The sequence below is a fragment of the Tamandua tetradactyla genome, chromosome 3 (assembly GCF_023851605.1).
Source record: "Tamandua tetradactyla isolate mTamTet1 chromosome 3, mTamTet1.pri, whole genome shotgun sequence".
NCBI classification, from domain to species: domain Eukaryota; kingdom Metazoa; phylum Chordata; class Mammalia; order Pilosa; family Myrmecophagidae; genus Tamandua; species Tamandua tetradactyla.
The window spans coordinates 9654944-9679803 of record NC_135329.1 but is presented as its reverse complement, the minus strand read 5'-3'; the positions used below and the strand labels follow the sequence as shown (position 1 = coordinate 9679803).

Below are 24860 nucleotides of genomic sequence, written 5' to 3'. Positions count from 1 at the left end.
AAAATATTTTCTAATTTCTCATGATTTCTTCTTTGGTCCAATGATTATTTAGAACTACATTATTTAATTTCCAAATAATTCCATTTTCTTGATTGTCTCATTGTTATTTATCTCTCTTTTAATTCTACTGTGTCCAAATTAAAGCATCAACAAGAGGTTGCCTTCACTCAAGAAAGGCCAATGAGGTTCAGAGTTTCTCTCTCAGCTGGAAAGGTACATGGCAAACATGGCAACTTCTGCTAGCTTTCTCTCCAGGCTTCTTGTTTAATGAAGCTCCCCTGGGGATATATTCTTTCTTCAACTCCAAAGGTCACTGGTAGCTTGGGCTCTGTGATTCTCGCTGCTCTCTAGTGGCTCTAAAGGGACTCTCTCCAAAATGCTTCCTCTTTGAAAGGATTCCAGTAAACCAATCAAGACCCACCTGGAATGGGTGGGGTCACAACTTCATCTAATCAAAAGTTAATACCCACAATTGGGTGAGTCACATGGCCATGAATATAATCTAATCAAAAGATTCCAACCTACATTATTGAATATGAATTAAAAGAAATGGTTGCTCCTACAAGATGAGATCAGGATTAAAACGTGGCTTTTCTAGGGAACCTAATCCTTTCAAACTAGCACACTCCTGTTCTTTGTTTCTCTGTTCTTTGTCCCTCCTAATAAAAAAATACTGTTTTGATATGCTTAAGGATTTTTATTTTTCTTGTTTACTTTTTAACTATTTGTGGTACCATTTTATAGTGGCTGTACTAGGAATTAAAATACATACTTTAAACTTTTGTAGTTCATTTACTTCATGTAAAATATGGAAGTCTTGCAAACTTATAGGCCTATAACATCCCCAGTCTTTATATAACAATTACTATATGTAATACATTTATATAGATTATAAACTCAATGCCTTGTCTTATGCTATAATTTTAGTTTTAAATAGTTATATATGGGTCATAAAGGAATTTAGAAGAAAAGGCTCTAAAATGACCTTTTGAATTTACCCAAATATTTATCATTTCTGAAACATTTTATCTTTTTCTGCCAATCCACATCTCTATCTTGTATCATTTCCCTTCGATCGAAAGAATTATCTTTACCAACTTTCATGTAGTGCAATTAGGTTGGCAACAGTCTTATTTTTCTTTTTTTTCTGAAAATGTTTTTTTCTCTCCTTCATTTTTGAATATTTTTACTGATTATAAAATTCTGGCTGACAGTTCTTCTTTGCTTTTATTATTTTAAAGATGTCATCCACTTTCTTTTGCCCAACATAGTTTCTAAAGAAGTCAGCCTTTAATCAGATCATTGTTCCCCTAAATATAATTCAATTTTTCTCTTGTTACTTACAAGATTTGCTCTTTAAATTTAGTGTTTAATAGTCTGTTTTTGATGTACATTGGCATAGACTCTGGGCTTATTCTGTTTGTTGTTTATTTGATATTTCATCTACAAAGTTCTGTTTTAACTCCCTCTAACGATATATGGGAGTTCCAGGTGCTCCATAACTTCATCAACACTTGACATTCTGTCTTTTTCATTTTTGCCTTTCTGATGGATTTTACTAACTTTGCCTTTTATAATCATCCCACAGACAAAATGCAACTGCAAGGCTGAATGAGCTAACAGTATGCCAACTTGAGACCCCTATATGTAAGGTGTTTCTTCCCAATGGCTTTGAACATTTCCCAAAGTATTCGGTTGTCACCTTCATGTTCACCAACATTTTTTGAGCAGAATTTAAAAGTGAAAATAGTGATGGGAGAGAAGGAAGGCAACGGCATTCTTGGCAAAGGAAGCAATATGTGAAAAGTAAGGAAATTATAAAAGGACCTGACTCAGGGCTGTCCTGCACAATTGTCCATGATTCTTGTTGTTGCTCGTCATTCCTTTGTCTTTGGGGATGGCACTTCCTAGAACTGTGTCATGCATAAGTCTGCAAAGCAGTACACAGCAGCCATGCCTGTCATGGTCAGGGAGAGTAAGACATTTTGGTGCAACTGGAGGTCATAAAGAGTAGGGTAGAGCAGCAGGAGAAGCTAGATCCAGACTTGGAACAATATAGTTGACTCAGCCTTTGTGAAAGGCTAACTTTAAAACCCCACCCCACCCCACTTCTGCCCCTACTAAATGAAGATTGTACAAGCTTCCTCCTCCTGGATCCTTCACCCCTCTGAGCCAACAGTTTCCACTGAACTGGGGCCAAGGTGAAACCCAAGCCAGGAAGGAGAAATGCTGAGCAAGCTTGGGCTTGTCCTACTACACAACTCTCGTCTCAACAAGTTGAGGAACCAGCACCCTGTGCTTCCTCTATCTTGTGTTTCTTCTCTTGGTTGCAGCCTCAGTCTACTCTCCTCTGCCTGGAAAAACTGGGTAAACCTGGATGGGAAGCGATGCCCCACCTACCTAACTCCTAGATTGATGTTACCAAATCACTGAGGGCACAAGAAAGTGGAAGGAAAATTCCAGTGTCCCTGGGTATCTTCCTCATGGCATACCAGAATGAAAGGTATTCCTCTGAAAGAAGAGACTCCCATTATACTTTGTATGTATGTGTGCCTTGTGTGCTTATTAAGAGCTTTAAATTATTGAGGTAGGGCCCTCTTGTTGAGCTAGACAGGACTGCCCACTGTCTATCTGAAAGGGTAGGGTCTCCTATGAAAGGTGAGGTTCAAGGCTGAGACCTGCCTTCCTTCCAGCTACCTGGATAAAAAGTGCATTTCTTAAAGCCGAAACTGGGACTGACGGGAGGGTCCCAAGGAGTGGCAGAGAAAGAATCTCTCTTGGTTCTGGCTACAAAGAGAGTAGCTTTAGAGAAATGGGTGGTAAGATGGCACCTCACCAGGAAGGAGAAAAAAGCTAGGGACAAAGAACCTGATAAAGGTGCCCAAGTTTCATGAAACCAGATGCCAACTGAAGGTTTATAAACCCTACGACTAAATTAACTGGTTTGGTATGAATGGAAACTTTCCAACCTAGCTTTTTGCTTATTTCTCTACTTCTTCAAAAAGTCAACTTGTAAATCAACCAACAGAGAGGGCTGTTCTGCACATTCAAAATGTGTTCAACAGAAACTGTAGCAGGTTGAGTGACAGTGCCCAAAGATATCAGCCCTTAATCCTGGAGCCTGTAAATGTTGCCTATTCAGAAGAAGGATCTTTGTAGATGTGATTAAGATAAGAACCTCAAGATGGGGAGATTTTCCTGGATCATCCGAGTGGGCCTTAGATGCTTTCCATGCATCTTTATAAGAGGGAGGCAGAGGGAGATAAGCAACAGGCACAGAGAAGGCAATGTGAAGACCAAGGAAGAGCTTGGAGTGAGGTGGCCACAGCTTAAGGAATGGTGGATGTCATCAGAGGCTGACAAGGCACAGGTTCTCCCCTAGAGCCTCCAGAGGGAGGGTGGTCCGACACTTTGAGTTTGGCTCTGCGATATGATTTTGGACTTCTGGCCTCCTGAACTATGACAGAATGCACTTCTGTGGTTTTAAGCCACTACGTTTATGGTAATTTGTTACAGCGGCCACTGGAAACTGATAGGAACTGGACCTCTGAAGAGTAGAGAATGAGGCATGGGAAGCAACTGAAGCAACCTAGAAAGAGGAGGGCAACAGACGTGAAACCACTAAGGAACAGTACAACTGATGTGATTTTTGTACTTATTTTAAACCAAAATTCAAATTAGTGTGAACTTCCCAGTCACCCTCTGGGCAATAGTGAAAGTGTTATGCATCTCAGAGGGAAAGGAGGAGCTTTCCTGGGACTCAAAATTATTTCTAGTTCATCCATAGATGTTGATGATCCATGTGTGAACTGTTAAATCAACTGCAACAGTCATAAAAGACAGACAAGGACAATAAAGGACCATATTTAATAACTGCTAAATTATGGCATCCACTAAATGTTGAGCAGGTCCACAGGTACCCAAGAGACTCTAGGTGCTGGATACGGTCCAGCTCTTCTTGGACCTGGAGCTAAAGGAAGAGGAGGCTTTGAATAAACAAATGAAGTGTTGGAGAGTGTGGGAAAAAGGCAAAGAAATGGTCATCATTTAAATCACTTCCATTTATGTAGGTAAATGCATGGCGACAGAGAGTAGATTAGAGGTTACCAGTTACCAGGGGCTGGGAGAGGCGGAATGGGGAGTTATTGTTTAGTATGTATGGAGTTTCAGTTGGGGTCATGACAAAGTTTTGGCAATGGATGGTGGAATATAATTTACATTATTTTCATTGAGAATATAATGAGTGCACTGACCTGTATAGTTAAAATGATTAAAATGGCAAATCTTGTTATATATATATATATATATATATATATATATAAAACATAACGTACAAACACGAACATTCTTATCATATGATCGTTCCATGCTTGGTTTATAATCAAAAACTCACAATATTATCACGATGATCATTTCTTAGAACAATTGCATCAATTCAGAAAAAGAAATAAAAAGAAAAAAGAAAAAACTCATACATACCATACCCCTTCCCCCTCCCTCTCATTGACTGCTATTATTTCCATCTACCCAACATATTTTAGCCTTTGTTTCCCCTATTTTTCTCTACCCCTTACCACTCCCTTTCATTGATCACCAGCATTTCAATCTACTAAATTTATTGTAACATTTGTTCCCCCCAATTTATATATATTTTAACACAATAAAACTTAAACAAACTGTCAAGTTCTTTACGTTTTCCAAAGAACTTTCATAGCCTTGGTCATGTTTGATCTTCACAGCAGCCTCAAGCGTTTGGCAGGACAGAGATCGCTACTCACAGGGACAGTAAAAGCTGGAGAGCAGCTGTTACTTTTGCTCACTTGGCATCTCTTCCCCCATCTTCTTCATCCAGAACCCTGGTTTTCCTTGGGGAAGCATCTCTCCACTCTAGGACCAACCAGGGGTCTGAGTCCACCCTACTGCAGGTTGGGTATAAGTGGGTCTGGCCCTCTACTGGCCATGGTGGCTCAGAGATGGGCACATGGTCCAAGCAAGCCAAGGAGACTCACCTCCGGGACTTTTCCTGGACTGAGTGGGAAAGGGAAAAAAAGTCAACACAGGGGAAAGCAGAGCCGAGAGACCAACTCCTGGTGGCATTATTTGGGTTCTAGATCCAGATGTGCCCAGAGCCAGACTTACCCTAGGATTCTTTGGAGAGGTGAGCTATTACATTTTCATTTGTTTAAGAGTGTTTGAATTTGGTTTCTGTTAATTGCTGCCCAGAGAGTCTTGATGAATTCAGAAATCTTAGGCAATATATATATACATATATACTTTTTAAGAAGATCCAAATTTAATCAAGGCATTTTCAAAAGCTCCACATTGAATCAGAAAGACATGAGGCCCTATAAGCAGTATGAATTTTTTTATTTTTTCATTTTTAAACAGTCTTATTCATATATCATATAGTCCAGTATAAGTAAAAAATCAGTGTTCCCAGTATAATCACATAGCCATGCCTTCACCACCACAATCTATATGAGAAATTTCCTTTTCTTCTGCAAAGAATTCCATACCCCTTTCCTATACTCCCTATTTATTTGGCATATTTAGGCTAATATATATATTTTTAATATTTATTGACAAATTTTCACACATAAACATTCCATACATGGTGTACAATCAATGGCTCACAATATCATCACATAGTTGTGTATTCCTCACCATGATCATTTTTTTGAACATTTACATCACTCCAGAAAAAGAAATAAAAAGAAAAAATTCATATATCCCATACCCCTTACCCCTCCCTCTTATTGACCACTAGTATTTCAATCTACCCAATTTATTTTACCCCTTATCCCCCATATTATTTATTTCTTTTTTATCTATGTTTTTTAACTCATATGTCCATACCCTGGATAAAGGGAGCATCAGACACAAGGTTTTCACAATCACACAGTCACTTTGTAAAAGTTATATCTTTATACAGTTGTCTTCAAGAATCAAGGATACTGGAACACAGCTCAGCAGTTTCAGATACTTCCCTCCAGCCACTCCAACACACCATAAATTAAAGAGGGGATATCTATGTAATGCATAAGAATAACCTCCAGATAACCTCTCAACTCTATTTGAAATCTCTCAACTACTGAGACCTTATTTTGTCTCATCTCTTTCTTCCCCCTTTTGGTCAAGAAGGCTTTCTCAGTCCCTTGATGTTGGGTCCTGGCTCATCCCAGGAATTCTGTCCCACGTTGGCAGGGAGATTTATACCCCCCGGAGTCATGTCCCACGTAGGGGTGGGAGGCAATGAGTTCACTTGCCGTTTCGGCTTAGAGAGAGAGGCCATATCTAACAACAAAAGAGAATCTCTGGAGGTGACTCATAGACATAATTATAAGTAGGTTTAGCTTCTCCTTTGCAGGAATAAGTTTCATAGGGGCGAACCCCAAGATGGAGGACTCAGACTCTTGATTTGGTTGTCTCCACTGCTTGTGAGAATATAGAAATTCTCCACATGGGGAAGTTGAATATTTCCTCCTTTCTCCCCAGTCCCCCAAGGGGACTTTGCAAATACTTCTTTATTCACTTAGGCGATATATTTTAATTCAGACTGCTAATAAATGATAGAGAGGGGCTTATGGCTTCTGATCCAGTGCTCTTAGTCTCAGTGGAAGTAGGGTGAAGGCAAGCGTGGTGGGCCAGACTCTTGGGCGGGACTGTGGACTTGACTGTGACAAGCTGGGGAAATTAGACTAGGAAGTGGGGAATTTCAGAAGCTTCTTGCGTACTTTAAAAGAGGCAGTCAAAGCAGATAACGGGTATGGGTGTGCTCTGTTTCTTAACATGGGGAATGGTTATGGCCCCCACATAGGCTCATTCAAAATTAGGCATATATGTTTTGTACTCCCTGCTGAATAAATATAGGAGATAATTCATATTTCTGAAAAATGAAAATGAAGATAATGCTATGATGGTGTATGCAAAATGGGTTGGAGAAGAAAGACCCTGGAATTGGAGACAGAGAAAGGAAGCTGGTGCTGATGGAGGCTTAGGGTAAGGAAAGCAGGGAGTGGGAACAGATTCAGAGAGAAGTCACAGATGGAAGAGGAAATGAGTGAAATGGAACTCTAAGGAGAGTGATGGCGATGACAGAGACAGGGTAGTTGAGGGTGAGAGAGCTGACTGCAGGCGCTCTGGGGGCCGCAGCTAAGATTGGAATTCGTTCAGAAGGGGATGTCCCATCTGTGGGGTGTATAGTATCATTTGGTTGGAAGGAAGAGAAGCCTCCTCAAATTAGCTCAAGGCAGGAACCCAGAAAGCCAGGGTTGGGGGCTCCTCCCTCTGCATCTTGGGGGCGCCAGTGGACCTGGATCTCTGGTCTCCTCTGCATCTGCAGATCACTTTCTCCTGCACCCTCCCAGGAAGGGCAGACATGCCAGGTGCCGGAAGTCCCCAGGAACCTAGAGGGGAGGGAAGGTCACCGTGAAAGGAGCTGAGCCGGATGCGCCAGCTGGAAAGGGTGTCCAAAATGTCTAGAACAGATGATCGGAGGGAAATAGGACCTGAACAACCAGGGATCCTGCCTGTGTGGGCAAAGCGGAGGGCCTGTGTTCAGGGAAAGCGAGAGGGAAAAGAGGCTGGATTTAGTTTGGGGATGGAAGGTCAGGGTCTGAGACGGCAGCGCTGGGGTGGGTGAGGATGTGAGAAGGCCTTGCTGGTGGGGGAGTTCCCTACAGGACTCCTTCTTCCTGCTCCCAGACAGGATCCCCATGGCCTCCCCGCCACCTTCCCCAACTGCCTCTTCTCTTCCACGTCGGCCTTCTTACGGGCTGCCTGTGCTGTCTCCCCACCCCACACCCCTCCACCCCAGCGCCCGGCCTGCCCTGCCTGCCCTCCTTACAAACACTCTCCCCAAGATCACCAAGGGCTTCCTTGTTGCAAAGTCCAGGCCACAGGTTGTCTTCAGTTCATTCACTCATTGTTCATTCATTCATCCAACAAGGATTTACTAGGTGCCAGGCAGGTCCTTGCCCAGTGCTGGGATATGATATTGAGCAAGACTGATTAGACAGGGTTCTTCATAAAGGCCATGCATATTTCTTCCAACCTCCCCCCACTGCATGTTCTGGGGAACACGTGTGGATGCATACATGCACGCTTGTGCAGGCACATGCACTTGCCTTTCCCCAGAGCCCCTAACTTGGGACCCTGTTGCCCAGCATGAGCTTTATGTGGGACACTTGGGCAAACTGCAGAAGCAGTTGCGCTGACAGCTCAAGGGAGCTCAGGTGGAAGGGGGCGCAGGCAGTCTCGGGATGGGGGGCAGCCCCAGGTGTCCACACCAGCCCCCTGGCCATTTGTTACTGTGTGACTCTGCGTGGCAGGCCCCCAGTGGAGCAGGGCACGCCGACAGGATCTGGGGTTCTGGGCCACCCAGAGGGTGAGCAAGGGCCGCGAGGCCTGCTTCCAGCTTCTGGGGAGGCGAGCAGCCCTGGGCACGTGCCTGCTGCAATGTATTCCTTTTCTGAGTCCCGGCCTCGCTCCTGTTCTGGGAATGGCCCCCCGGAGAGAGAAGCCTCGGGAGGGATGCTGGGCTCTGGGCAGGACACTGGCCTCCTATTATGCAAGGAGCTGCCAGTCAGGACTGCAGCTGGCTGGATGCCCAAGGGTTCCAGTGTTAGAAAATCCAGATTTCCCCTCTCTTTCTCTTTTCTACGGAATGGTATAAAGCAATTGAATAAAGGGGAGAAGGAAGAAGAGGAGGGAGGAGAAGGGATGAGGGAAGAGGAAAGGAAGGAGGTGGAAAAGGAGAGATTTTGTTTGTTTGTTTAAACACAGTCCTGATTATGTTATTCTTCTGCTTGATGTGTTTTAATAGTTTCCCATTGCCTTTTGCACATTTTAGCCTCTCTTTTTCCTCCCCACCTGCTTCTAGCCGTATGGGGGTTCTGAGGCCCGCTAGGAAGTGTGGCCGCAGTTCTGGTGGGAAATTTCCCCATAGGATTGCAGCCACTGGAACAGAAGGGGCACCATGCTGGGCCCCTCATACCCGAATGACAGAAAAGGGAGTTTCAGTCCCAGCTCTGTGACCACGGGGCCATGGGTGATCATGTCTGCTCTCTCAGCCTCTCAGTGGGCAAGGAGAATAATCCCTGCCCTGCCAACTGCACTGGGCTATTGTGAGGCTCAAGTGAGATAAAGAACCCAGAAACCCTTTGTAAATTATCAAGCATTGAACAAATAAGGGATTGTTCCTACTGCTGAGTAAAGTACACTGACAAGTGTCAGAGGCCTGCCCCTCCCACCTCTCAGCACTTTTCTTTCTAATGACCCTTAATGTCGTTCTACTGTTTTAAGCTTTGCAAAGTGCTTTGATATACATTGTGCTGCTTGCAGCTGACCCCAGCCCTGTGCGGGTGGCTGGGCAGAGCTGCCCCTTGCTGGGCACATCAGGACACAGGCCGGGAGGGGCCCCAGCGTCACGGGGCACCCTGTCGCTGAGCCAGGCCAAGGCTCGGGTTTCCTGACTCCAGCTTGGGGCCTGCTCCCAGCTCCACGGGGCTGCTGCTCACTTCCCAGCCTGTAGCAGCTGTTCTTCAATTTAGGTTTTCAACCTTCACAACACCCAGTCCGGGGGATTAACTTCTCAAGAGCAGTTAACGCGGCCTTTGGGTGGAGCTATTTCAGGGGACACTTGAGCCTGGCCAATGCAGCAGGCTGGGGCTCTCTTTGTTAAGCAGGTGGGCACAGCTTTACGAAACTGACTCTCCCCGGGCTCGTGGGGTCTGCGCAGGCTCCTCTGGAAGCATCCATGGGCAGCCACCAAGTCAGGCCACGGGGGTTCATTTTTGACCGTTCTGGAAGCCTTCCTCCACGGGTGATTCTAACCCCCAAGTGTCCTTAACCCATGGGGCGAAGCATCCCCAAACACCACTGGGTGGCTTGATCTCACGTCTGGTGAATGTCAGCCACATCCGGCACATGGGTTAGGGCTGGGCAAGGCCATACCAGCCTGTTCCCTGATCTGGGGCTGCTCGCTGTAGGAAAAAGGCTGCCACAAGTGAAAATAATCGCAAAGATAGCAGTGGGAGCCCCCTCACAGGGGGGAGTTGTGACCCCAAAACTCTGGGGACCAGGAGGCTCTGAGGATGCTTTCCTGGTTGAGGGTAACCGCCACCCGAAGTAGGTCTCGGGTCTCTGTGTCAGACAGAAGCATCCGTGCTGCCTGTGAGTCACACCCGGAAGCCGCTCCTGCAGTGTTCCAGGACGCGAGGGCCAGGCCATGGGTCCCGCTGCCGAGTGATGGTGCACAGGGCAAAGGGCGCCCGAGGGGCAGTCCGGAGAGGCCCGACTCCACGCCCCGTCTGCAGCCGAGCCGACAGGGCTGAGACATTAAGGGGCTTCTCCTGTCACCAGGGTGGCCAGAGTTTGGCCTCAGGCCCAGGGTCTCCTGACCGCCTACTCCAGCAGCTGCCCCCCAGGGAAGTGTCAAGAGGAAATTCTCAGCAGGCAGCAGGAGGCTTGATCTTGGATTCAAGGAGGAGAGCCAAGCTGTCTTACTAGGGGGCTGGGTGGCGTGAACCACCCCGTCTCCCCACCACTTCCTTTTCCCGACACGGGCGAGGTAGGAAGGTAAGCATCGTCACTAAGGTTCACGGAGCACCTGAACCAAGTAAGGGACTGAGAGTGCAGAGGATGGCAATAGCCAATACTTATAGGGCTCATAGTTTTGCCCTTGAGTTCCTTCCCATTTTACAGTGAAAAACAGATCCAAAGAGGTGAAGTGACCTGCTCAGGGTTCTGTAGCTTGGAAACACTCAGGTCTTCTGACTCCGATCCTCATACTTCACCTACCGCAGACTGTGGCCCCCAACCCCCCCCGCTCCCCGACACCTGCGTGAGGCTGCATGGCTGCCAGGACACGAGAGCATTACAGACACAGCTTCTGCCCTCAAATAAATTGTAGATCTGGGCGAGCCATATGGAAACCATTTTGAAAATATGGATAAAGAGCTTTAAAACTCTTTTTGCATTTCACTTCTTTATTTTCACTTTTGGATATCTGGCCCAAAGAAAAGTCCTAAAATCAGAGAACGCTCTACATACAGAGTCATTCACCCTAACATTAAACATAACTGTTTATAATAGCCAAAAACAGACAAACAAACATAAACAGCCTAAATAACACAACAAAAGGGAGAATGATTTAAATAAAACTATGAAACATAAAGTTAAGTTGCCATTCAAAACCATGAAGCTTTTAGAAAATAACATAGAAGAATTTCATTGTCACCCTGGGGTACAGGAAGAGTTTTTGAGTAAGACATGAAAAATACTAATTAAGAGAAAAGATGGATGAATTTCATGCTGGTTATAAAAACGCACCATGAAAAGAATGAAAAGTTAAGCCACAGAGAAGATGCTTGTAATACATATAAGCAACAAAAGGCCCAAATGCAAAATATAAAAAGGCTCTTTAAAAAAATGTGAACAGCATAGGCAACTTAGTAGAAAAATGAGTAAGGGACTTGAGTAGGCAATTTGCAAAAGAAAACATGCAAATATGCCAACAAGCATATGCAAAGGTGTTCAACTTTTTTGTTATCAGGGAAATCCAAATTAAAATGACAATGAGATACTACTATATATTCAGCAAATATCTAAAACTAAAAATTACTATGCTAAGTATTGGCACGGATGTGAGGTTACTGGAACTCTCATATGCTGCTGGGTGTGCAAATTGTTACACCAACTTTGGAAAAGTTTGACATGATTAATCAAAGTTGAAATATGTAGTCCCTGTGCCTGGGCAATTCCACTCCTAGCTATGAACCTGTGTTAGTCTGTTAAGCTGCCGGAATGCAATAGACCAGAAACGGGACCGCTTATTAAAAAGGGGAATTTAATAAGTTGCAAGTCTACAGTTCTAAGGCCATGAAAAATGTCTAAATTAAGGCACCAACAAGAGGTTACCTTCATTCAAGAAAGGCTGATGCTGTCTGGAACACCTCTGTCAGCTGGGAAGACACATGGCTAGTGTCTGCTGGGGTCTTTGGCTTCTGGACACCTCCGTCAGCTGAGAAGGCACATGGCAATGTCTGCTAGCTTTCTCTCCCAGCTTCTTGTTTCATAAGGCTTCCTGGGCTGGGTTTTCCTCTGCATTTCCAAAGGTCTCTGGCTGTGAGGGCTCTGAAGCTTTTTCCAAGACATTTTCCCTTTCAAAGGACTCCACTAAACTAATCAAGACCCACAGTGAACGGGGAGACTCACATCTTCATCTAACCAAAAGGTCACACCCACAACTGGAACTCTCACATCCCCTTGGAGATAATCTAATTAAAAGTTTCCACCCTACAGTATTGAGTCAGGATGAAAAGAAACAGCTGCCGCCACACGATTGGGTGCAATGTTCCATTTTTGACCTGGGTGCTGGATATATGTGTTTTTGTTTTATAGTAATTCTTTAAATTCTTTAAGTAATTCTTTAAGTGGCTTAATTACATGCGTACCATGAAATTTTCTGAGTGTATTTTTATTCAACCGAACTACGTGAAATTGCCAAATTCAACCACCCTTTACCTACGAAATGGCAATTTCATATGCTTCAACCTATTATTTCACAATAGGAAATATTTAGCATTAAGTTAAAACAGCCGTTCAAAAGGACAGTTGTGAAGGCTATGAATAACTTAGGAAAATACTCATGCCACTACTCATTCATTAAACAAACAATTCCTGAGCACTTATTATAAACATCTTTCATATTCCTAGGCACTGGGATACCGAATACAATGTTCTCACAGTGCTTGCATTCTAGAAGGAAGATCATCCATAAATAGAGAAACCAAGAAGCATACAGAATGTCATACTGTGGTAAGTGCTGTGAAGAAACGTGGAGTGGAGTAAGGATCTGGAAAGTGATCAAGAAATATTTTAGGAAGCATGGTCGAAAAAGCTTCTCTGCGGAAATGTCACTTGAAAACAAAACTGAATGAAATGAAGGAGAACAGTTACGTTGCACTTTGGAGAAGTTCTCGGGCATAGGAAGCAGCCCGAGCACGGGCCCCAGGGCTAGAGAGTTGAGGGACAAGGAAGCCAGTGCCATTGGACAGGAGTGAGTGAAGGGCAGAGTGCTAAGGCCTGAAACTGGAGAAGGAACTGGGGACCTGAACACATACGGCCTGAGGGCCACGGCAAGGACTTTGGATTTTACTCTGAGGGTGATGATCCATCACTGGAGCCCAGACAGCCAGACGTGATGGGATTTGATTTCTCGTCTGGAAGGGAAGAGTCTGGCTGTTCTGTGGAAGAGAGAGGAAAGAGGGCTAAGGATGGAAGACGGATCCCTGTTAAAATGCTCCCATGATAATCCATGCTGGACCTGGGGTGGTAGTGGTAGAAAGCATTTTGGATTCAGGGTTAAATAGGATTTTGTAGGATGTATTGGTGGATTGCATGTAGGAGAAGAGGAAGCTGGTGATGGCTACAACATTGAAAAAAAAGGCAGTGTACAGCTTGGCCGAAGCTCTTCAGAAAATAGTCTTAAATTTTGTATGAGAAAGTTAAGTATGGCAAAGTAGAAGAAATCCAGTGGCGGAGGCAGAATAGATTCATAGAGGAATGGATAATAGCATTTCAAAAAGCAGATGCTAATTGGACATGGTATACGAATTGCCACCGGAGGGGAGGAAAGCCTTTATGGAGGAGTCAGGACTTACAGTGGCGGTTAAGGAAGAAGGTAGAGTTAGTCCAGGAAGGGGCAAGGCTGAGCCTCAGAGGCCGGGCAAATTGCAGGAAAGAGAAACTTTGGAGTCAGAGAAACTAGGCTCAAGTCCCAGCGCTGCTCAAGTCCCTAGCATCTGAGTGACTGTGAAGATTAGACAAAACGTTGGTAACTCACTTATGTGCACTCCATAACCAGGTAGCTAGTATAAACATCTCCTTTTTAGTACTGAGATGCTTTTATTTTTCAGTTTTTTTAATTCCTTTTTTTTTGATGGACTCAAATCCCATTCACCAGAAATTACAGCAGAGAAGGGAGAAAATAAACTACTGGGAAGAGAGGAGTTATTAGAAATCTATGCTTGGACACATTTGGGGGACTTCTGAGTTAGATAATCTAATGATTTATAACCCAGAAACTTGGAGCTCATCCAGGGGTTTTGTCACTTAGTCATCTCTCCCTCTGCTGGCAGAACTTGGCTTTGCAGGGCAAACCTAAATCCTGAATTATCTGCATCTGAAAATTTGCAGGCCCCAGAATTTTTAGATAGCTCACCCTGCCTTCTCGGTATAATCACACTCTACCACTGCTGGGCCCATACTGGAAGGAGAGTCTGGTATGGGAATTCTCTGGAAAAGAACTTTCGCAATAGGAAATAGGAATTGATAATGCAGCAAAGGAGCGTCTTCCTCCCACCAGGCCAGTAATGGGTCTGGAGTCCCATGAAACTGTGATTCGGGCCAGGGCTTGGAAGCAACTGATCTTCCACCTTCACATGAGCTTGGCCCCGTGGCACAAGGGAAAGGTCTCCGGATTGCTGGTTTCGAGTCTGAAGATGGACTGTGCCACTTTGTGACAGGTTTTCTTCTGTATCACTTAGCCTGAAAGTTGGGGTCCTCCTTATAATATGGATACATTTATATTTGTTTCGTTCCTGGGGTTGATGAGAGGATCTAGTGACTAATGTATGTGATCATTCTTTATTAACTGTACATCACTCTACAAACATAAGGGCTTAATACTGTTGTCTTCTCCTATCATTTTGCCTGGAAGGTCATGGAACAGTCATTCATTTGCTTAACAACCAATACTGACTACCTGAAGTGTGTACAGTAACACGTTCTGTGTGGGGAAAGGGTGCACAAAGTAACAAATCATAGCTCCTGTAGTCAGGGGACTCATATTATGAGGAAGGAGTTGGACTTGGTAAACCAGAGAACAAGTCAGAGTTTAAGCGCTTTAAAGGTTGATTGTTAAACGATGACCTATAGAATCATGCGTAAAGGAAAGATTTATTCTGACAGTGTGAGAGGAGTCAAAGAAGGCCTTCTGGAAGAGGTGATATTCATCCTGGGGCTTTTGCTTATTTTATTTATTTAAGAAATATCTTTTGAGAGCATACTACATGCCAAGAGTTGGGCAGTCATTGTGGATACAAAGACAAATGAGACAGATGTGGCTCATGTCTTCATAGAACAACAGGTGAAGTACACAAATAATTCATTACAATTATGCTAAGTTCTATGAAGGAACTTACATGGAATAATGATAACATCTTACTAAAGGGCCTAGCCTAGGTGGAAAAGTCAAGAAAGTTATACTTCAGGCAGTGACATTCAAGCTGAGATGTGAATAGTGAAGAGGAGGCATCCAGGCAAGGTTGGTGAGGCTAAATGTTCTATGTAGCAGAAACAGAATGTGCAAAGGCCCGGTGGTAGGAAGTTGGGAGGGAGCTGAAGAAGACCATTGTAATTAGATCACAGGGAAGAAGATCAGAGTGACGTGAGATATTTCTGGAGACACAGGCAGGTACCATATTGGGCAGGGCATTGGGGACCATATTAAAAGCTTGAACTTTACCTTCAGAGCAGTGTGAAGAATTGAAAAGTTTAAGCAGAGAGTGACAAGATCAGATATGTGTTTTTAAACGATTGCTTTGCGGAGAGTAGATTGGTGGAGGCAAGAGCAGGCCTCGGGAGACTAGGAACGAGGCTACTGTAGGAGACCAGGCCAGAGAAGACGATGGCTTGGGGCATGGGAGTGAACACAGAGAAGTCGATAGATCTGAGAAATATACAGGAAGTTGAGTTGATAAGATTTGTTATTTAAGTGGATGTAATAGAGGAAGGGGAGGTGCTTTTTATGGAGTCAGAGACCATTTTGGGGGCAGAGAGTCTGGAGGGCAAGACAATGAGTTTGGTGTGAACAAGGAGTGTTTCAGGTGCTGGGAGCCATCGAAGGGGCTTTATCCATCGGAGAGCTGGATTGATAGGTTTGGAGAGAAGTCTGGAATGGTGATGCAATTTGGGTGTCCAAGAGACACACACCGAAATAGCTAATGTGTTTGGGAGATCTCAAGCAAATCAGAGTGGCTAGAGCCTCGAGCATGTAAAAGAAAGACACAGAGTATGAACAGCCTTGTACGCAAAGGACAAAAAGAAGGCAAAGTACTATTTTTTGAGTGCCTTTTATGTCCTGGGAGCTTTCACCTACATTATCTCAATCATTAGAGAAAACCCTGTGAGTAAGAGAAGTAGTTTTATCTTTACTTTTCCCAATGAAAATAGCTATTCAGAGAACTTAAATAATTTACCCAGGATCACATATCTGGTAAGCAATGGGATTCCAATCTCCCTCCCACATAGGTAGAGTTGAACAAGTGTTGGGCCAGGTGGTAACACTGGGTGGGGAGAACAGGGTGGGGTCCCTATTATCCAGCACTACAGTATCAGGCCTGCTAGACAAAGCAGAGAGAGGGTAGTTCAAAAACCAAACCCTATTGCAACAAGTAAATAGTTAAAGAGCCAAATGGCACATCCAGAAAGCAGGTTGCCTGAGCTTACAGAGGTTAAGTCTACAAAGCCAAAATCCCACCCAGTAACTGGTCGAAAAGCCAAGTAAATCACAAGCAGTCAAGCTTGACCAGAGACGGGATGGGGGTGGGGAGCCGGAAAACTTTAGGAGTGGACAAGCAACCAGCTAGGCCTCAAGCCCTGAGCCTAGCTGACTTTCAGTTCCCGTGGACACAGAGATAAGGAAGAGGTGAGGAGACAGTTTTTGTAGCATTGAAGCACTATGCAATTAGGCCCTCTAGAAAATAACATGCTTGGAGATGTTTTGTGCAAAGATCATTTTGGTATCTCTATGAAGAAGGGCCTCGAGGTTTCAGATGATGGCACCTCATCTAGGGAGTAAGGATAGTTTGGTGTGAGTTCACAGATTCAGCTCCCCTCTGAAGGCAGCATATGGACAGGACTCAGGCTTGCTGCTTGGTCTTGTGGAATTGCACTTAATTCACATTCTAGAGAATAAAGAAATTGAGGACACCAAGCACAGGCCTGGCCTATTTGGGATACTCAAGGAAGCAGGAGCTGTCAAGCAGTCCAAGCTGGGCCACCTGCGGGAATTAAAGGCTTGCTTTATAATGCCTTCTCGTGGGTCCACTACTTTCTGATTCATCATAATGTACCATTCACAACCACTCTGTGAAGTATGCATTACTTTTCTCTATGCCCCCTCCCTTCCAAAATTTAAACATATGAGGAAAATAAGTCTGGGACAAGGAAAGTAACTGCGCAAAGTCATGGTTGGATGGATGGTAGAACTGGAACCTGAATCCAGGTTTCACTTTTTGCAAATTCTGCAACTGTTTCTGCAATGGAAAAGAAATGGGTCAAAGAAGTCTAGACAGGGGAGATGGTGCTTGCACTGCCCACTGGCAGGCAGCCCAAGTGCAGGTCCACTGGACAAAGGCTCAGAGATGCAACACAGCTGGCCAGTTAAACAAAACACGGTTTCTAGAATGCAAGCCCCTGGAGGCCAGAAAGGTCCAGCCCCTAGTATGGGACTGGGGCTCTGCAGGCCCTGCATGACTAAGGGTTGAAAGAATGACCGTCTGGAACAGAAAATGTGCATAGGAGGCAAGGCTGGGCCATCAAGCAGGAGGCAGAGAATGGAAAGCCTTGGAGGCAACATGGAAGGCAGGAGGGGCCCAGGCTGCAGGTGTGGAGAGAAGGTAAGGGGAGAACCAGCTGGAAGGTGGCCCCAGGACAGCGAGGCAGAGGAAGGCCTGAAGTAAGCCAGAGGAGGGAGAGCGAAGGGTCAAGAAGCATTTAAGAGTTCGCTCCCCGGCCACACCCTGCCGGGGAGGGGTGACAGGCACCTGTCTGCGGGCAAAGGCAAGAGGTAGCGGCGAGACCGAGGACGGAGTTTGCATTGGGAGCGAAACCCTCACGGGTAGGCCGCCCCCGGGGGGTTGCGGCGCGGAGAGGGCGGGGCCTCTGGGACGGGGAGAGGCCTCCGCAACCTGCCAGAAGCCGGCTAACAAAGGCAGGACTACAAGTCCCGGCGTGCTCGGGCCGGGTGGGGTGACGGCGGCGGCGGCTGCGCGGGCCGGGACTGGTGGGCGCGGGACCGCGGGCGGCGCGCGAGCCCGTCCCCGGCGAGCGGTAGGCGGGGGCCGGCGATGCGCCGCTCAGTCCCGCACACTGGCCGCGCCCCTCGCCCCACCCCAGCCGCGAGGCTTCTCCGGGGCCGCAGCGCGGCGGCAGCATCCCTCTCGCCGCCGCTGCTCCGCCCCATCCCCTTCTGTTTTTCTCCCTCATCCTCCGGTGGCGGCGCGGGCGGCGGCGGCGCGGGCTGCGATGCCTGATCCCCCAGCCTGGGGGGAGGACGCCAGGTGAGTCCCTGCCCTCGGGAGGGCCGGGACCCCCGGCCGCCCCGAACCGGCAGCCCCGGCTATGGATCCCTAGAGGAAGGAGAAGGAGGAGGAGAAGACAGCCCTGCCGCCCACCCCCATCCCATTTTCCTCTTCCTTTATCTCATTGTTGCCGGAGCTGTTGCCGGCAGGGCTCCCTCGGCCCCGGCATGGGGCGGGCTCCGGGCGCTTCCCTTCGGCCGCCCGTGCTCCCGCTGCTGCCCGGCGACTCTGCCTAATTCTGCGTCCCCAAGCCGGTGCAACGAGGATCGGAGAGCAGGGGAGGCCCGGGCTGCAGCAGCGGCGGCCCGCGTCCCCGCGTCCCCGCCCTGGGAGGCTGTATGCGGATTGAAGATCCGACCTAGGGAGCAGGGCAGCAGGCGCGCCCAGGCTGCGGAGGGCCCCGGGGCCCGGGCGGGGCAGCAGGATGGCCAGTAAAACCAAGGCCAGCGAGGCCCTCAAGGTGGTGGCCCGGTGCCGCCCCCTCAGCCGGAAAGAGGAGGCCGCTGGTCACGAGCAGATCCTGTCCATGGACGTGAAACTGGGCCAGGTGACCCTGCGGAACCCACGCGCTGCCCCGGGGGAGCTGCCCAAGACCTTCACCTTTGACGCGGTGTACGATGCCAGCTCCAAGCAGGCAGACCTGTACGACGAAACCGTGAGGCCCCTGGTAGACTCGGTGCTCCAGGGTTTCAACGGCACGGTGTTCGCCTATGGCCAGACGGGCACCGGCAAGACCTACACCATGCAGGGCGCCTGGGTGGAGCCCGAGCTGCGCGGGGTCATCCCCAACGCTTTCGAGCACATCTTCACCCACATCTCCCGCTCCCAGAACCAGCAGTACCTGGTCCGGGCCTCCTACCTGGAGATCTACCAGGAGGAGATCCGAGACCTGCTCTCCAAGGAGCCCGGCAAGAGGCTGGAGCTGAAGGAGAACCCAGAGACGGGCGTCTACATCAAGGACCTGTCCTCCTTCGTCACCAAGAACGTCAAGGAGATAGAGCATGTGATGAACCTGGGGAACCAGACCCGGGCGGTGGGCAGCACGCACATGAACGAAGTCAGCTCGCGCTCCCATGCCATCTTTGTCATCACCGTGGAGTGCAGCGAGCGCGGCCTCGACGGCCAGGACCACATCCGCGTGGGCAAGCTCAACCTGGTGGACCTGGCCGGCAGCGAGAGGCAGAACAAGGCGGGTCCCAACGCGGCCGCAGGGACAGCCACACAGTCAGCGGGCGGCGGTGGCGGGGGCGGTGGTGGAGAGAGGCCCAAGGAGGCCTCCAAAATCAACCTCTCGCTGTCCGCCCTGGGCAATGTGATTGCCGCTCTGGCTGGCAACAGGAGCACCCACATCCCTTACCGGGACTCCAAGCTCACCCGGCTGCTCCAGGACTCCCTGGGGGGTAACGCCAAGACCATCATGGTGGCCACGCTGGGACCGGCTTCTCACAGCTTCGACGAGAGCCTCTCCACCCTGCGCTTTGCCAACCGAGCCAAGAACATCAAGAACAAGCCTCGTGTGAATGAGGACCCCAAGGACACGCTGCTGCGGGAGTTCCAGGAGGAGATTGCCCGCCTGAAGGCCCAGCTGGAGAAGAAGGGGATGCTGGGGAAGCGGCCTCGGAGGAAGAGTAGCCGCAGGAAGAAGGCCGTGTCGGCCCCCCCGGGGTACCCCGAGGGGTCGGTGATCGAGGCCTGGGTGGCTGAAGAGGAAGATGACAACAACAACAACCACCGCCCGCCCCTGTCCATCCTGGAGTCCGCCCTGGAGAAGAGCATGGAGAATTACCTGCAGGAGCAGAAGGAGCGGCTGGAGGAGGAGAAGGCGGCCATCCAGGATGACCGCAGCCTGGTGAGCGAGGAGAAGCAGAAGCTGCTCGAGGAGAAGGAGAAGATGCTGGAGGACCTGCAGCGGGAGCAGCAGGCCACGGAGCTGCTTGCTGCCAAGTACAAGGTAAGGTTCCGGGAGGGAGTCTCTGCGGAGAGGGTACCCAGGCTGGGAGGCTTTTCTTTTAGGGTCTGTGGCCTGGTGTAAATCCTGTGTTCTCCCCCACACCACAACTGCCCTTCAACTGCATGGGCCTCTGGAGCGACCAGGCAAGTTTCTGCAATACCCAGACTGCCAGGCAGAGCCTCCTTGGAGGACTTCGGAGGACACGCACACACCCACACATACACACACTCACATACACACATACACACACATGAAGCCAAGCAGCCAGGTGGTCTCAAGCCAGTGAGCTTGGGGAGGTCTGACTTGCTGTCAGACTCTGCCAGGCATCCCCATGTTGTGTCCCGGCCTGTGGGACAGCCAGGCAGTGCCCCTCTTGTGACTGTGACCTTACCCCTGCCTCACCTCCTCCTCTGTTTCTTTCTCCCTCTGCAGCAGCTTCAAACTTCACATCTTTTTAGTCATACCTGACACTTGGATTACACTTCCTTGTTTACAAAATAACCCCCGGACATGCTGTCATTTGATTTTTACAGGGAAATGAGTTCTTAAATCCTCGTTGTAGGGATGAGGAGCTAGGGCTCAGAGAAGTGACGTGACCAGGGTTCCACACTACAGGGTAGCAGAGCCGAGCTAGAACCCTGGTGCTTTTTGGATTCTTGCAGCCTGGGTCAAAGGCAGAACCATGAATAGCTCGTGCCTCCCTGTGAAGGTGGCACCCATTGGGCCGTTGCGGTGCCAGGTCCATCAGGAAGGAGACTCAGTGGGGTCATCCAGGAGGCAGGTGGACAGAGCACCAGCTGCAGGCCAGCGACCTAGATTCTAGTCCTAGCTACTGTTCAGCCACTTGAGTGACCTTGTGCACATTGCTTGCCCCATGTCTTTGGACCTCAGTTTCCGTTTTCTGCTAAATAAGGGGTTGGCCTGTGGGATTTCTGAGGTCTTGCAACCTGATGATGCTATGACCTGTCTAATCTAAGAAGCAAACCACCTGGCCCCCACACCTAGGCCTCATCCCGTAAGATCCCATTCCCCATTGCCCTGAGAGATGTTGGGGCCTTGGAGTCCTTCCTGAGCTGCCCCTTCCTGGTGGGAGCCTCACATGACCACCCACAGATCTGTCAAATTTTGATGCTGCTGCAGATGCCACAAGGCAGTTGTTCCAGCATTTCCGGATCCCTGGAACCCTTAACACTGGGGGTTAGACGAAGAGTGAAGGGAACCATCAGCTGATCATATGCTGGGAGGAGCCCAGCATTGCCATTTCTCTTCAGGAGCGTGGGCTGGGGAGCAGGGAAGCCCAGGCTGGCAAGGGAGAGCCACCGGCAGAGCCATGGCTGAGATGTATGCCGTTGTCTGTGGTAGGGAATGTGCTGCTGACCGGGAGCTCTAGCCTTACATATTTAAAATAATTCACCTCCATGAGCTCAGCAGGAATGGTGCTGAGGAATGGACCAGGGCCCTGGCACCCTCGGGGCCAGCCTGGGAGAAGCAGGATGTTAAAAGGACAGTTAGACTCTGGCCTTCCCTGGAGGGAGGGAATCCAGGCAGTCGGATGCTTTTGACTGGGGGATCTTACCTGGGCAACCTGTCACTGGTTTCACTGCCAAGAGTCCCCACTCTGCCCCCGTCACTGGGTGTTTAAGCTGGGGAGCCAGGGGAGCTAAGAAGAGAGAAGATGGCAGAAGCACACTCCACCCACCTAAGGTCATGGGTAGAGGAGATGGAGGGATGGTTCCCGTAGTTGGGAAGTGACTGGCTCCCCTCAGTAAGGCCCCTGGATCTGAGGCAATGTGGGACACAGATAATAGGATAATCAAGGAATCAGGGGAATGCTAGAATTCTTGCCAGAAGCTTAGCCCCTACATTCCCACAGTCTTATCGCTGGCAGGGGCTGGGGAAACTGAGGCCCTGACTTGCCCAGGGCCACACAGGTGATTTGAGGAGAGTCCAGACTCTTTATACTGGCAATTCGTTTTTATGTAATATTTTATATTTAAAGAGCACTTTGCCATCTTAATGTCATTTAATCTTCCCAACAACCCAAAGAGATGGGTATTTATTATTTCCACCAGACAGTGATGGAAAGCAAGGCTGGGGAGGTTGAGTGACTCACTGGGACCCCTGGCTGATAAATGGCGGGGCTGGGCCTGGAACCCGAGCCTGGAAGCCCGGCCTGGAGCCCAGGCCTTCCCACCCCGTCACATCCTTCCTTGTCTACGCAGTGTGTGACTCAGAGCAATGGCCTGTGCTTCTCTAGGCCTTAGGTTTCCACTCGTCTCAAGAGAAGGAGCAGCCTGACAGCTCCTTGGGGAGTGGGTGAAATGTCCATCGAACTCCCGGTTTTCAGATAGAAGCAAAGGGACATTCCAAGAGGGGAATGAGTCTGTGTCCTGTGACTCAGTCGTAGCCAGCCCAGGACAATCAGCAGCAAGCAGAGTCGGCCTGGGCAGGGGACCCAACCCTCCCTGTAGCCCCCGAAGCAGGGCCTGTTCAGTATTGGATGGTTCCAGGAAGGCGGAAATAATTTGAGAGCTCTCGAGGGACCCACCGGGTAAAGAGGGGAGGAGCACGTTAGAGACAATAATCCCAAATCCTGCCTATTTCACACGGTTGAGCTGAAGATTAACTAGATCATTAGTGTGAGGGCATTTGAAACGAATTGGAAGCGCCCCTGAGGTGGAGCGCATTAGCAGCCACTGGAAGGCCCTTGTCTGGCCGAGCAGGGGGCCGGTGGTCTCCGGGATTGACATCTGCGCTGTGAGCTGAAGCCTGCACACCCTGCTCCCCCTGCCGCCCCAGCTGCCTTGTCTTAACTCTGCAGACCTTGGGAAAGGTCTGTAGGGAGGGGCGGGTGGGGGTCCCAGAGGGCAGGAGCTGGCCTTCCTTCTGGAAATCAGCTGAGCTTTTGCTCGCCAGCTGCAACTCATCCTTCCCACTTTCTGAGTTATCACCTCCCCCATTCCCTTCTTCCAGCTTGCGCCACCCTCTGGGGGGCAGCTAAGTGGTGGCTGCTGCGACCCAGTGCCCTCGTTCCCTCTCTGACTCATCTCACAGCCTGTCTCGCCTGCTCTCCCCGCCTGCCTCATCCGAGACTCCCGCTCCCTTTGTTCAGCAAACACCGGGCATGTCTCCCCGAAGCCCACCGCATCTCGCCTCTGATACCTCCCGCAGCCCTGGGGGTGTACTGGGGTGGCACATGCGTGCAGGTTTGGGATGGCGCCCTCCCTGCTTCTCTGGCATTAGCGATCCATATTTGTGGGGTGCCTCTGGGGGGCCTGAGAAATGGACTACGCCTATGAAGTAGGAGGATGTTAGAAAGAATAAGTCGAATTACAGACCCACAACTGAGGGTATTGTACCACACAGCTAAAGCTTGAATGTTTGTGCACAATACATGCACTGCAGTGAAGACTGATGTGACCAATGCGCATGGGTTGTTTGGGAGGATGCCCATTTGACTTGAGTTTAGTTGTGCAAGAATTTTTTTTTTAATTGCTTTATATTTGAAATTTCTGAAACTTTGATCCCAGGCTTTGGGGAAGGCAAAGGTGATACAAATGCAGGCTGAATTGAGGAGTGGAGCATAAGGGGTAGAAACAGCGGTCCTGGATGTGATCCCCAAGGGAGGAAGTCTGCAGGGGAGACAGCAGGGGCCTCTTGGCTGGAGCCTGACTCTCGGTATGCTGGGTGGGGGAAAAGAACCCTTCAGGGCAGCTCCCAAGGCCACATGGTTGAAGCATCTCCAGATACATGGTATTGTATCTTTACTGTCCTCTTTGTGGGTCCCTCTTCTTCTTCCCACCTCCCATTATGGAGATTAGCTAAAAATAAGGAGGCAAGCGAGGGAATTTCAAGCCTGAGACACAATGGTTGTAGCAAGAGTAACGATGCTTGCTCTCTTCCAGTCCCTATACTGTATGCCATTTAGAAAATGATCTCATTTAATCCACCCAAGAACCCTCTAAGAAAGAGATTGTTATTGTTTCCAATTTATAGATGAGAAAACTGAGGCCTGTTGAGGTTAAGTAACTTACCCAAGGCCACATGGTTTGTATATGGCAGATCTCTTTGAACTTCAAACAGTTGACATGAAAACTGATGCTCTTTTCAGCTTCAAGAATTAGGAAAATCAGGTTGGGAACTGGTCACTATGGAGGTTGTGAGAAAAATGACAAGAGCTGTTGTAGGGTGTTGAATTGGAGGGGACAGACACTAGTGGGTGGCTAGAGCTGTACTAGTACAGGGTAGAAGCAAGCACGGGGGTCTGGAAATGGAGATTGGGGGCTCATCATTAGAAGAGGTCTCAGGTGGGCTCACTGGCCCTCTTAACTGAACAGCTTTCCCTCAGTGTGATTCCCAAATCAGGGTCTCCTGTGCTGGCCTCTCTGCTGCCCTCTCTGTGGACACTGCTCCACAGGCATTGAAGTCAGACAGGCCTGAACACAAGCCTGAGCTCAGTCACCTCCTAGTTCTGAGACCCCTGAGCCCCAATGTCCTTGTCCATAAAATGGATTAATATTAGTACCTGTGTCCTAGTGCTA

At 48.5% G+C, this 24860-nt stretch overlaps 1 protein-coding gene across 1 annotated transcript in view; it reads left to right on the top strand.

Annotated features, from left to right (window-relative positions):
* Positions 1-18230: 18230 nt before the first annotated feature.
* KIF3C (kinesin family member 3C) overlaps positions 18231-24860 on the top strand; it is a 35692-nt gene continuing 29062 nt past the window's right edge. Inside the window, exon 1 of the mRNA XM_077152311.1 lies at positions 18231-20319. Coding sequence (XP_077008426.1) covers positions 18793-20319 — 1527 coding nt within the window. The 5' untranslated portion in view covers positions 18231-18792. The remainder of the gene's footprint in view (positions 20320-24860) is intronic.